The following is a 12,326-nucleotide window of genomic DNA, read 5'->3' on the forward strand; positions in this document are numbered from 1 at the left end:
GTAAAACTTTAAAAAATCCCTGGTTTGTGTCTTAGACTTCCCACCCAAGAGGAAAATTTATAAATTCAGCGGACAAATCACCGACCCTCAACAGAAAGAAAAAACAAAAGTTAAAGTGTCTCAAAAGAGCTACAATAATATGCGCTTCAAGGCAGATGATGTATATGATTAAAAGGCAAATGAACACAATTCCAATTGTGTTTTCGTTCTTCTGATCTTATTTTTGGCTGATGTCTTCGTTCCTCTCAGATTACAGACCAATCGTCTTTTGAAATTTGGTAATCTGGTTCAGGAAGATCCATGTCATCTGCGAAAAGAAAACCCGATCATCAACGATCTCAGAGACATTCCCGCAGTGATTCGTAGAATAGCATTTAAAAAAAAAAAGGAAGAGAGTTATTATACCATGACGTGAGGGGCGATCCTGACACAGTAAACAGGGAAACCTGTGTAGAATTTCAAAGGTCCTCCTGCCTTTAAGGTTTTCATCGCACAGTCAAGCGAACCTGTGTATGGATACTTGCCCTGAGCATCCGGTTGCATTTTCTGAATCTGAGTTTTGACAAAGTCAAATGGCAGACTGCAGGCCGCAGCGCATAAACCCGAAACAGCACTTGCTCCTGCCAAAGGGAACAAATTATCACACAACCATCAAATTGAAACATCTATATACGATATAGGGACTACATGAACACAAAACAAAACTGACAAGGCTTTCTTATTAAGTCTAGTGCAGAACAGTTGTAACTAACCTAGGAAATTTAGCAGAAAAATATGGTTTTACCAGATCAGCAATAGACCTCAGGGCTAGTTGAAAGCTGAAGGGTCGAAAAGAAGCAAGGATTATGCATTGGGATCAATACTGAATTGGTCTAGGATCTGGGTTTGGGCCATGGTGGAGAGTTTCAAAACTCCTCTCATTAATCAAGTATTTACATTGGTAGATTTGATTAAGTCAAACACACACAGTTGTGTTATGATAACACAACACTCACGTAATCAGGAGATATTTGCTATAAATTTGAATTTCCAAGACGATTCTAAGGAACCTTGACTCTAACCGCTATCTACATTTATTTAAAGCAAAGTTCAGCTCATAGAAGAAGAAAAATAACTTCTTACTGTATGAGAAACTTGGAAAAGCAGCTTACCTACAACCGTAGATGTCTCCCCAAGACCAAGATTATCTCTCATGTATTCAGCACTTTGATCATAAGATGCAAGCATTCCCATGTTCAAAGCCATCGCTCTGACCACAGTAGGCCCACAACCTTTCCAAAGTGCTAAAACTCCTTCATCAGCGCTAATACGGTACAGCGCATGGAAGGCATTGGTATAATTCCTGCGCTGAGCTAACGGCAAAGTATTGTCAGCTTGCATTCTGATAAGTGCTAGATCGGCTGGACTACCAACGGTAGCACCAATAGCACCAGCTGTAAGACCACAGAGAGCCTTCTGATACAACGGTAGTGGCTTTCCATCATTAGCCTCACTTGCCTTTGCAGTCAGCATCCTAATAAGATATAATGACAGGAGAAAATATGATTTATCCGTAACCATAATGCAATAAAAACTAAATCAAGACAATCCACAAATGACTAACTTACTTGAATGATCCAAGACGGGCAGTGGTGTAAGTTGCTTGCCTCAACAAACCAGCAGATAACCCCTATTGGAAAAGTTCACATCAAATAAAGCTCAGGAGACATTCATAGCAGAAATCAATTCTCTAAATAGCTGAGAATCAGACCCAGAAATGCAGAAATCATATCAGTTACAGATCAACAGAAGTCATGAATATTAAATAGAAAACATACTACGTAAATGCATCAAGATAGATCTTATCAAAATTTAGAAATATAAATCAATACCTTGTAAAAGGCACCAAAACCCTCATTCTTCAACATAGTCGTGGTAACACTGGCGGCAGATCCCTGACCTAGTTGAATCCTCACCTTCACAACCATAAACAAAGTGTTAGCTCATTAGATTCACATCATTCAAAAATCTTATTAACACAGACATTGTGATGCACCTAACAACTGTAATTCAAATAAAAAATCCAGATCTGAACAAAAAGCTCTCAGCTAAACATTGTTACAGCAACAATTCAAACACAAACGAGTACGGAGAAATGAGATTTGATTTCTTAGCCTGAAAACAAAACTCAGATCTGAGAGATAAAATCTCCAGACTCGGATCTGATGAGAACACATTTTACAGATTTCGCAAATTTACCAGAATCAGCAAATCAAGTAAGAATTGTACGCATAGATAAGGTTCGACAAAAGATATGATGATAGACAAAACAAATGAATCCGGAATCATTTTATGTACCTTGATCATATCGATCGGCTGGATGACGCAAGTAGCGAGCATACCAGAGGTACCGCCATTAACGAAAGGCTTGATAGTAGTCCAGACACCAATTGGAGCTTTCTTCTCTTCCGCCATCTCCTCTCTTTTGCTTTCTTTTTTCGGTACGGACTCAAACGAAATCCACAAGGAAGAGAGATTTCGCGGAGAAGGAGAAGGAGAGAGAGAGAGAGATACACTTGGTGGAGAAAGAGATGAAGTAGTGAAAGCTTTGTGGGCTTTATATATTAATTGACTGTACCCAACTGAACTAAACTGCACCAAACAAACCCTTGTATTTTTCTTATTCTTATCAGATCTGATCTAAAAATAAATGGGAAAATTAAAAAGAAAGAAGCTTTTTCCAAAAATTTGGCCATTTACATTTTTTTTTCAAGATTATCAATTATGACGAAAATACCCCTACGAAAATTATTAATTTGGACTTCACTTTTCAGTTTTTACGCTAACGCTATCCTAAAGTATTTAAAGTTTATTTATTACGCCTTCACTTAAATCTCGTTAACAATTTAAATTAGTTTTTAGGATTAGCAGCAATTCGTCCATTCTAATTTTCTAATAATTATTAAGTTTAAATTTCGTGAATGTTATATAGGGTCCAATAGAATTCTTCAATTTGTTGTAGTGGTTTTTTAAATTTACTTGTTCAATGATTTTTTGGCATTTTTCACGCCGTATTTTGGCTAGTGGACCAGTAGAGAAAGTAGTATTTCTGATGCAATTTGATAACAGTACTGATGCCCATTTGCGTGATGTCAAAAATAATTAAAAGAGAATGATATGCCCATTTGCGTGATTCAACGTGGTTCGTTAGAATTAGTTGAATCTCATAGCACGCTACTAGATGTTGGTGATCCGAGATAAACACGATTACTACTATACTCAAAAGAAAATATGGACAATTTTAACAATATAACAGAAGTTTGGTACAACCAAAGCTTGATATTGAACTCGGGATCTTCCAAAATGGTCGCTCTACCAATGAAAATGTATCGAACCGAGATAAAACATGAGGGTTTGAACGAATATTGTACAGGATTAAGACAAACATGTAGTAGTAATCAACAAGAATCAAAAGTGACAACAGATAAACGAAAAAAAAAAAAACTGTTTTGGTTGCAACTATCTTGAGAAAAGGTGTCAGTAGTCTTCACCTTCATCCTCTTCGTCGTCTCCACCTTCAGCACCCACTTCTTCGTAATCTTTCTCCAATGCAGCCAAGTCTTCACGTGCCTCAGAGAATTCACCTTCTTCCATTCCCTCACCGACATACCAATGCACAAACGCCCTCTTGGCATACATAAGATCAAACTTGTGGTCGATCCTTGAGAACACCTCAGCGACTGCTGTGTTGTTGCTGATCATACATACAGCTCTCTGGACCTTAGCGAGGTCACCTCCCGGAACAACAGTTGGAGGCTGGTAGTTGATTCCACATTTGAACCCGGTGGGGCACCTGATAAAAAACAAGACACATGTCAAATTAATTGTTTATAAACAAAACAGCATGAAACTGGAAACAATAGCAATTTGTTCCATTTCAAGATCATACCAGTCAACAAACTGAACGGTTCTCTTTGTCTTGATGGTACCAACAGCCGCATTAACATCTTTAGGAACAACATCTCCACGGTACATCAAACAACAGGCCATGTATTTTCCGTGCCTGGGGTCACACTTTGCCATCATGCTAGATGGCTCAAACACGGCATTAGTGATCTCAGGGACTGATAGCTGCTCATGGTATGCCTTTGCGGCTGAGATGACTGGTGCATAGGACGACAACATGAAATGGATACGGGGATACGGGACAAGATTGGTCTGGAACTCAGTGATATCGACATTGATAGCTCCATCAAACCTCAGCGATGTTGTCAAGGATGATATGATCTGAGATATCAACCTGTTCAAGTTGGTGTAGGTTGGCCTCTCAATATCTAGGGATTTGCGGCAAATATCATAGATGGCTTCATTATCCAAAAGGACAGCAACATCGGTGTGTTCAAGTAGGGAATGCGTCGAAAGAACACTGTTGTAAGGCTCCACAACAGCAGTAGAAACCTGAGATCACAGGGCAATGCATTCAAAAACCAAGACTCATCCATCAAAGAAACATGTAATGCAAAGAGAGCTCTTTCTGAAAAAGGTACCTGAGGAGAAGGGTAAATGGTGAATCCAAGTTTAGACTTCTTTCCATAATCAACAGACAAACGTTCTAACAAGAGAGAACCCAATCCAGAACCAGTACCACCACCAACAGCATTGAAAACCAAAAACCCTTGCAAGCCAGTACAGTTGTCCGCTAATTTCCTCACACGGTCAAGGCAGAGATCCACAATTTCCTTTCCAACTGCAATCATATAAGAATTAAGCACCATCCCAAAAGAACCCTAACAAATTAAGGCAACACAAGAAGGAAATGGATACTCACCAGTGTAATGGCCTCTGGCGAAGTTGTTGGCAGCATCTTCTTTACCAGAAATGAGCTGCTCCGGGTGGAAAAGTTGGCGGTAAGTACCAGTACGAACTTCGTCGATAACAGTAGGCTCAAGATCAACGAACACAGCCCTAGGAACATGCTTCCCAGCACCAGTCTCGCTAAAGAAAGTGTTGAAGGCATCGTGCGCGACACCAACTGTAGTATCACTACAATATAATCAAAACATTCTTCGTCTCTTAAAAAACCTTTCCGATTACAACAGAAACAGAGTAGAAACGAACGAAATTAGGATTTATAAAATACCTGGGCATCATGCCATCAGGCTGGATTCCATGTTCGAGACAGTAAAGCTCCCAGCATGAGTTCCCGACTTGGATCCCAGCTTGTCCGATATGAATGCTTATGATTTCCCTCATCTTCGCTCAGTAGAAGCAACCCTAATTTCGAGCGATACTCTGGGAAGGACAGACGGAGAAAGGAACACGGAGATCGAGGAGGCGAGGAAATGAGGAAGTGAGGCGGTGAGCGAGATCTTCTTTTTCAAGTTTTTTTTTTAATTTTATTTTTTGGTTGCATTAGGTCACTTTATATTTCGTGAGGAACAATAATAATTAATTATTTTAAAATTAATTGGATTTGATAATTAGTTGGGGTCCGCCATTTGTGACAGCCTGCCTTGGGTCCCACGGCTCGCTTTTGTTCGAAAAATGGATTTTTTATTTTTAAAATATTTGCCCACACGATCCAGTTCATGTAATAAGTAAACAGTGTCTCAACTTTGGCTGGCATAGAAAAAATATCTTAAGCGGTAAGCGGAGAGACAATGTCATAATTGAACCGGACTGGTTTACGCTAATTAAGGATCGATCTACTTACACCGGTGTGAGGCTGGTATATTTATCCGGTTCAATGTGTTTTTTTCTTTTGCGAGTTGGTGTGTTGATCTTTATGATGACCAAAAGTCACGTACAGATTTTTTGGAGTTGACAATATTAGTAATTGTTTTTTAGATCATCAATTTCAGTCAGTGAAATAATAAATGATGAAAATTTATATGAGTCAATGAAATTATAAATCCTTACGGATGGACATTTAATACACACACACAGAAATCACTTTATACATATAATGGATTTTTTTTTTTCAATACGTTGTTTTCTCTATATCCAATTATTTTGTGTTTGTGAGAGATAAGTCACGTGAAATAATTGTGTTTATGGCAGATTTAATCAAACAATTCGTCAATCTAATCCATATAGAGTTAGAGACCCACCAAATGTACTACCAAGTTATGAATTCACGCACTATGCGACGACGGTCATGTATGTACTCACTTTTGATTCGTGGATTCTCTCATGATGTTGTCTGTTCTACTTGGATGTTTCGTACCAATTTGATTGTCCAGATCATGAACTCAAATTTTTACCTTTATCTCTCCATATGTCGCTCTAATATATTTTCTTTGGTTGTCTTAGGATTATGCAGTTTATTTGTTTGTTTGTTGGATGACTAAATTTCCTTTAAAATATTTTATTATAACTTATAAGATACTAGTATATGATTAATTTGCTCTCTAACCCACTTCTCTAACTGTATGCACGGATTCAACGATTCAGTAATCCTTTTAAACAAAAATATTTATCTAAATAATTACATAATCATTATACATACTTAACCTCAAAAAGAATAAATAATAAGATCATGTGCATTAAGGGTTTTTAAAGTAGTTTCTCACTAATTAAAAAAATAAAAAGTAACAAAAAAAGTAAGACAGAATGTGAGAAACGATTCTGAACACATGGTTAATTTTAAATTTTATTTTTTTGATTTGTTATTTAACTAAATAATAATTTTATAAAATGATTAAATAAAATATTTTGAGGAACCCACTTACTATAATATTTACCAATGCAGATGCTCTAATTAGCTTTTGTTTCACTTAGTAGAGAACTCATTAACCTCTAGTGATTTTTTCCATCACATGCACCATTTCAACAAATTATAATTACGAGACTTTCTTCAATGTATCGATGAACAACAACAATAGAACTTTCATGGAAATAAAATAAAATATGAGTAATTATCATTCATATAAAATTGACTAAAAAAGTAACTATAACAAAAACAAAGATAATATGTCCTAAAAACCTTAGAGATGGAGAATGCCAATCGAAATAGTAGGAAGCAAACTAATGATAGATTGAAAATCGCTTAAAGGCATACCAACTTCACAAAATTAAATCTTTTGGATGTGATAGGAATTTTGTTAATCTTATCTTGTTCATGAAGTGTTAGATTTGTGATATTTCTTTTATACACAGGTGCACGAATTAGGGACATCGATATTATCAGAATGGCTAACCGATTGGCTAAGGATAACCCACCTTTTCCAGGCTCTATTTGCAAGGCCATAAGATATATGGTTAATTTGCTATTTAACCCATTTTCTCTAACTGTATGTACGGATTCAACGATTCAATGATCCTTTTAAACAAAAATAATTATCAAAATAACTACATAATCATTATATGTACTTAACCTCAAAATGATAAATAGTAAGATCATGTGCATTGAAGGTTTTTCAAGTAGTTTCTCACCAATTAAAAAATAAAAGGTAAAAAAAAAGTAGAAGAAAATGTGAAAAACTGTTTTGGACACTTGACTAATTTTAACTGATTAGATTTTATTTTCTGATTTGTTATTTAACTAAATAATAATTTTATATAAAATTGATTAAAATAAAAAATTTTGAGAAACCTACTTAATATTTACCAATGCAGATGCTCTAAGCTTTTGGTTCACTTAGTAGAGAACTCATTAACCACTAGTGATTTTTCCATCACATGCACCATTTCACCAAGTTATAATCATGAGACTTTCTTCTATGTATAGTTGAACAACATGACTAGGAAAATAACTATAAAAGAAAATATGAGTAGTTATCATTCATAAAAAAATGACTAGGAAAGTAAAGATAAAAAGTCCTTAAAACCCTAGAGATGGAGAATGCCAACCGAAATAGTAGGAAACAAACTAAAGATAGATTGCAAATCGCTTAAAAGCATACAAACTTCACAAAATTAAATATTTTAGATGTGATAGGAATTTTGTTACTCCTACCTTGTTCATGAAGTATTAAAACACTTATACTGAAAAGAAAATTCACGGTCAAAAAGTAAATATCAGCTCTCCAATACTCTGATACAAACATCCTTTAAGATATGGTCCCAAAATAAATAACAAAAGAACTAGAAGTACTCTCCACAGTCCACATCTTTGATGAACCACTAGGGACTAGGTCCTCCAACTTAGTGTCATTTAGACTCGCAACCTAGCTAACTATCTGAATGCATCCAATGTAGTCTTTTTTTTTGTTTGGACAAAGATATTTGATTTAATTCAATTCCAAAAAAGAGAAAAGCTTACAAAGTCTACAACCTCTTGGTTGGATACAATAAAGACAACAAAGATCAAATTTGCAAGAGAAAGATAGACAGGTTTAAAACCATAATTAAACTTAGTCTAGATTGATCAATTAATATGATTTGTTCTTTCCCCATCGTTCAAATCATTTATGTCACTGAATCACCGTAACTCAGCCCACACTCGTTAAAAAAAAAAACTTAAAACCTTGAATTCAAATTCTACAAGTCAAAAAATTACTATAAATTATGTATTTTATTTTTAATAAAAAAGAAAAGAAGAAAAAAATATTTAAAACAGAATTAAAATCATAATACACTACAACATGTAATGGAGGATAGAGAATAGAATGTTTACATATTTTAGACATGTGTATATTTAGTCTTTACTTATCGTATATTCTCTTAACTTGATCCTCAAGATTTGTAAAGCTGTATATATATTCGACCTTTAGGTCCAAAGCAATACACAGAAAATTCAGTCATTGATCTCTTCTTTATTTATCAACATGGACAACCTTACAGCCAGGATGACAAAATTCAGTTTGGCGCTAACGCAAAACAAAAATATCTTACAAATACAAATTGATTAAACCAATAGAGTTAAACCACTAAACCCGAAATTTCATTTTCTATTTCGGTTATGCTATTTTTTTGTTTCCACCTCAAAACAGTCATAACGATAACGATAACACCAAAAAAAAAAACCGGTAAATAACTAAACCGGATCAAAATTACAAAAAGAAAAAAAGGAGATCGAGATCCAGATCGAATCTCACGTATTTTGTCGATGCCAAGTCCCTCAAGGGGGCAGGCTGTCACAACTTGGCGGACCCCAACTAAATTATCAAATCCCATTCAATAAATAATCATTTTTCCCTCAAAATCCATCCGAAACAACAAAAAATAATAAAAATCCAAGATCTCGCTCGCTGGCTCCCTTCAAATTTCTCCGGCCGTCGAAGAAGAGGATCATCGCTCTCGGAAATTAGGGTTTACTTCGACTGAGCGAAGATGAGGGAAATCATAAGCATTCATATCGGACAAGCTGGGATTCAAGTCGGGAACTCGTGCTGGGAGCTTTACTGCCTCGAACATGGAATCCAGCCTGATGGCATGATGCCCAGGTATTTTATAAACCCTAATTTCTACTCTGTTTCTGTTGTAATCGGAAAGGTTTATTGAGAGACGAAGAATGTTTTTGATTTATATTGTAGTGATACTACAGTTGGTGTTGCGCACGATGCTTTCAACACCTTCTTTAGCGAGACTGGTGCTGGGAAGCATGTTCCTAGGGCTGTTTTCGTTGATCTTGAGCCTACTGTTATCGACGAAGTTCGTACCGGTACTTACCGCCAGCTTTTCCACCCGGAGCAGCTCATTTCTGGTAAAGAAGATGCTGCTAACAACTTCGCCAGAGGCCATTACACTGGTGAGAATCCATTTCCTGCTTGTGTTAACTTGTTAGTGTTAATTTGTTAGGGTTCTTTGGAATGGTACTTAATTCTTATATGATTGCAGTTGGAAAGGAGATTGTGGACCTTTGCCTTGATCGTGTGAGGAAATTAGCAGACAACTGTACTGGTTTGCAAGGGTTTTTGGTGTTTAATGCTGTTGGTGGTGGTACGGGTTCCGGATTGGGTTCTCTCTTGTTAGAACGTTTGTCTGTAGATTATGGAAAGAAGTCTAAACTTGGATTCACCATTTACCCTTCTCCTCAGGTACCTTTTTCAGAAAGAGCTCTCTTTGCATTACATGTTTCTTTGATGGATGAGTCTTGGTTTTTGAATGCATTGCCCTGTGATCTCAGGTTTCTACTGCTGTTGTGGAGCCTTACAACAGTGTTCTTTCGACGCATTCCCTACTTGAACACACCGATGTTGCTGTCCTTTTGGATAATGAAGCCATCTATGATATTTGCCGCAAATCCCTAGATATTGAGAGGCCAACCTACACCAACTTGAACAGGTTGATATCTCAGATCATATCATCCTTGACAACATCGCTGAGGTTTGATGGAGCTATCAATGTCGATATCACTGAGTTCCAGACCAATCTTGTCCCGTATCCCCGTATCCATTTCATGTTGTCGTCCTATGCACCAGTCATCTCAGCCGCAAAGGCATACCATGAGCAGCTATCAGTCCCTGAGATCACTAATGCCGTGTTTGAGCCATCTAGCATGATGGCAAAGTGTGACCCCAGGCACGGAAAATACATGGCCTGTTGTTTGATGTACCGTGGAGATGTTGTTCCTAAAGATGTTAATGCGGCTGTTGGTACCATCAAGACAAAGAGAACCGTTCAGTTTGTTGACTGGTATGATCTTGAAATGGAACAAATTGCTATTGTTTCCAGTTTCATGCTGTTTTGTTTATAAACAATTAATTTGACATGTGTCTTGTTTTTTATCAGGTGCCCCACCGGGTTCAAATGTGGAATCAACTACCAGCCTCCAACTGTTGTTCCGGGAGGTGACCTCGCTAAGGTCCAGAGAGCTGTATGTATGATCAGCAACAACACAGCAGTCGCTGAGGTGTTCTCAAGGATCGACCACAAGTTTGATCTTATGTATGCCAAGAGGGCGTTTGTGCATTGGTATGTCGGTGAGGGAATGGAAGAAGGTGAATTCTCTGAGGCACGTGAAGACTTGGCTGCATTGGAGAAAGATTACGAAGAAGTGGGTGCTGAAGGTGGAGACGACGAAGAGGATGAAGGTGAAGACTATTGAGACCTTTGCTCGAACAATGAGCATCCAAAAAGTTTTTTTTTTTTTTTAAATGTTTTCACTTATGATTCTTGTTGATTACATGTTTGTTTAAATCCTGTACAATATCCATTGAACTTCCTCTGCCTTTTGTGTTTTATCTCGGTTCGATACATTTTCATTGGTAAAGCGACCATTGGGGAAGATCCCGAGTTCATCATTATCAAGCATTTTTTGTTGTACCAAACCTTCATTCTCTTCTTACAATGTCCATTTTGACTTTAGGTACAATCTTGTCTATTGGGACACTGTAGAGATGTGTTCTACTTTACATTCATGGATCATGATCCAAAAAATTACATGAATTAGTCAGGAAAAGTAAAGTGGAATCATGTAGGGCAGAAGAGTTGGGAGAGTGAAGGGAGATCCCAAATGGGATCGGTAGGATCGAAGATTGCATATTCGGCATTCATGCTGTCATAGTAACTGTTAGGTCCATTCATTGCATATAGGGATGCTGATATCTGTCTTTCGATTTCAGCAAGACCCAAATGTTGATCGGTTGAGTTGTGATCGTTGAGATGTCCATGTGTTTCTTCCCCTCCCTGAGCCATAGGGACCAGATGGTTGAATCCAGAGACAAGGGGCCACGAGTAAGGATGCTGGTGACCGGTTGTTTCTGGTAGCCCAATGACTGACGAATCCGGGCGGTACACATCATTGAGTGGTATAGCCGTAGTGGTCGTGGTGGTTGTGGTGATACTAGTAGCAGCAGCAGAGGTGTAGTTGATATTGCATTCCGCAAAAGAAGAAACGGGTTTGTGCTGCTGTTGTTGCTGCTGTTTCATGCTCTGCTTCTGGTGAAGGAGGTTTCTGATCTTCAAAGACAATTGTGAGTTGTTTGGAAAATGGTTAGCGAAATTGGTTCGAGTATTGGAGCCACGTAAGAGACAGGCGGCTTCATCGTAGGCTCGAGCTGCTTCTTCTGCAGTCTCAAAGGTTCCGAGCCACATCCGTATCTTTTGCGTCGTGTCTTTGATCTCTGCCACCCATTTCCCTGAAGGTCTTTGCCTAACTCCCACGAACTTCGTCTTGTTGCCTTTGCTCTTCTCTTTTGTTTTCTGCTTTTGAGGTTGTTGACGTTCCATTTTTTTTTTGTGTATGAATCTGTCTGTAGACGTTGAAAATACGTACTTATAGGGATGCATAGGTTAAATTTTTGGTTATGTGTGTTGGTATACTTTTGGGGTCAAGTCTTAGTGGGTGCCTCGTCTTTCTGAAGATTTGTTCTTGTTATTTTAGTGATGATGATGATGCATACAGTTAATGATTTTTATATAACTGTTTGGTTTTTGGGTATTCCTGAGAAACATTCGGAGGT

The 12,326-nt window shown here is 37.5% G+C and overlaps 4 protein-coding genes across 4 annotated transcripts; 1 reads left to right on the forward strand and 3 right to left on the reverse strand.

The window, feature by feature from the left end:
• LOC104770347 (mitochondrial dicarboxylate/tricarboxylate transporter DTC) lies at window positions 8-2,577 on the reverse strand. The gene is made up of 6 exons (XM_010494751.2): window positions 2,338-2,577; window positions 1,872-1,955; window positions 1,608-1,669; window positions 1,152-1,513; window positions 406-620; window positions 8-307 (listed from the first exon to the last, which is right to left on the reverse strand). The coding sequence occupies exons 1-6, from the start codon at window positions 2,452-2,454 to the stop codon at window positions 251-253; spliced, it is 897 nt and encodes a 298-aa protein (XP_010493053.1). The 5' UTR covers window positions 2,455-2,577; the 3' UTR covers window positions 8-250.
• On the reverse strand, window positions 3,299-5,377 carry LOC104770349 (tubulin alpha-3 chain-like). Its single transcript, XM_010494754.1, has 5 exons — window positions 5,120-5,377; window positions 4,808-5,022; window positions 4,527-4,726; window positions 3,929-4,437; window positions 3,299-3,832 (listed from the first exon to the last, which is right to left on the reverse strand). Exons 1-5 carry the CDS (start codon window positions 5,230-5,232, stop codon window positions 3,517-3,519), a joined length of 1,353 nt encoding a protein of 450 aa, XP_010493056.1. The 5' UTR covers window positions 5,233-5,377; the 3' UTR covers window positions 3,299-3,516.
• On the forward strand, window positions 9,111-11,162 carry LOC104770351 (tubulin alpha-3 chain-like). Its single transcript, XM_010494756.1, has 5 exons — window positions 9,111-9,365; window positions 9,456-9,670; window positions 9,760-9,959; window positions 10,049-10,557; window positions 10,654-11,162. The coding sequence occupies exons 1-5, from the start codon at window positions 9,253-9,255 to the stop codon at window positions 10,967-10,969; spliced, it is 1,353 nt and encodes a 450-aa protein (XP_010493058.1). The 5' UTR covers window positions 9,111-9,252; the 3' UTR covers window positions 10,970-11,162.
• Window positions 11,002-12,095, reverse strand: LOC104770350 (ethylene-responsive transcription factor RAP2-11). Its single transcript, XM_010494755.2, has one exon. It carries the CDS (start codon window positions 12,091-12,093, stop codon window positions 11,335-11,337), a length of 759 nt encoding a protein of 252 aa, XP_010493057.1. The 5' UTR covers window positions 12,094-12,095; the 3' UTR covers window positions 11,002-11,334.

The sequence above is a fragment of the Camelina sativa genome, chromosome 20, assembly GCF_000633955.1.
Source record: "Camelina sativa cultivar DH55 chromosome 20, Cs, whole genome shotgun sequence".
Taxonomy (NCBI): domain Eukaryota; kingdom Viridiplantae; phylum Streptophyta; class Magnoliopsida; order Brassicales; family Brassicaceae; genus Camelina; species Camelina sativa.

What these genes read in the sequence shown, in the direction of transcription:
- LOC104770347 (XM_010494751.2), bottom strand. Translation starts at nt 2,454, where the DNA reads ATGGCGGAAGAGAAGAAAGCTCCAATTGGTGTCTGGACTACTATCAAG. An exon ending in GTTTTGGTGCCTTTTACAAG is followed by an intron (nt 1,670 to 1,871) that starts GTATTGATTTAT and finishes CTTTTCCAATAG; the next exon opens with GGGTTATCTGCTGGTTTGTT. An exon ending in GGATCGCCCCTCACGTCATG is followed by an intron (nt 308 to 405) that starts GTATAATAACTC and finishes TTCTTTTCGCAG; the next exon opens with ATGACATGGATCTTCCTGAA.
- LOC104770349 (XM_010494754.1), bottom strand. Translation starts at nt 5,232, where the DNA reads ATGAGGGAAATCATAAGCATTCATATCGGACAAGCTGGGATCCAAGTC. An exon ending in CCATTTACCCTTCTCCTCAG is followed by an intron (nt 4,438 to 4,526) that starts GTACCTTTTTCA and finishes CTGTGATCTCAG; the next exon opens with GTTTCTACTGCTGTTGTGGA. An exon ending in ACCGTTCAGTTTGTTGACTG is followed by an intron (nt 3,833 to 3,928) that starts GTATGATCTTGA and finishes GTTTTTTATCAG; the next exon opens with GTGCCCCACCGGGTTCAAAT.
- LOC104770351 (XM_010494756.1), top strand. Translation starts at nt 9,253, where the DNA reads ATGAGGGAAATCATAAGCATTCATATCGGACAAGCTGGGATTCAAGTC. An exon ending in CGCCAGAGGCCATTACACTG is followed by an intron (nt 9,671 to 9,759) that starts GTGAGAATCCAT and finishes ATATGATTGCAG; the next exon opens with TTGGAAAGGAGATTGTGGAC. An exon ending in ACCGTTCAGTTTGTTGACTG is followed by an intron (nt 10,558 to 10,653) that starts GTATGATCTTGA and finishes GTTTTTTATCAG; the next exon opens with GTGCCCCACCGGGTTCAAAT.
- LOC104770350 (XM_010494755.2), bottom strand. Translation starts at nt 12,093, where the DNA reads ATGGAACGTCAACAACCTCAAAAGCAGAAAACAAAAGAGAAGAGCAAA.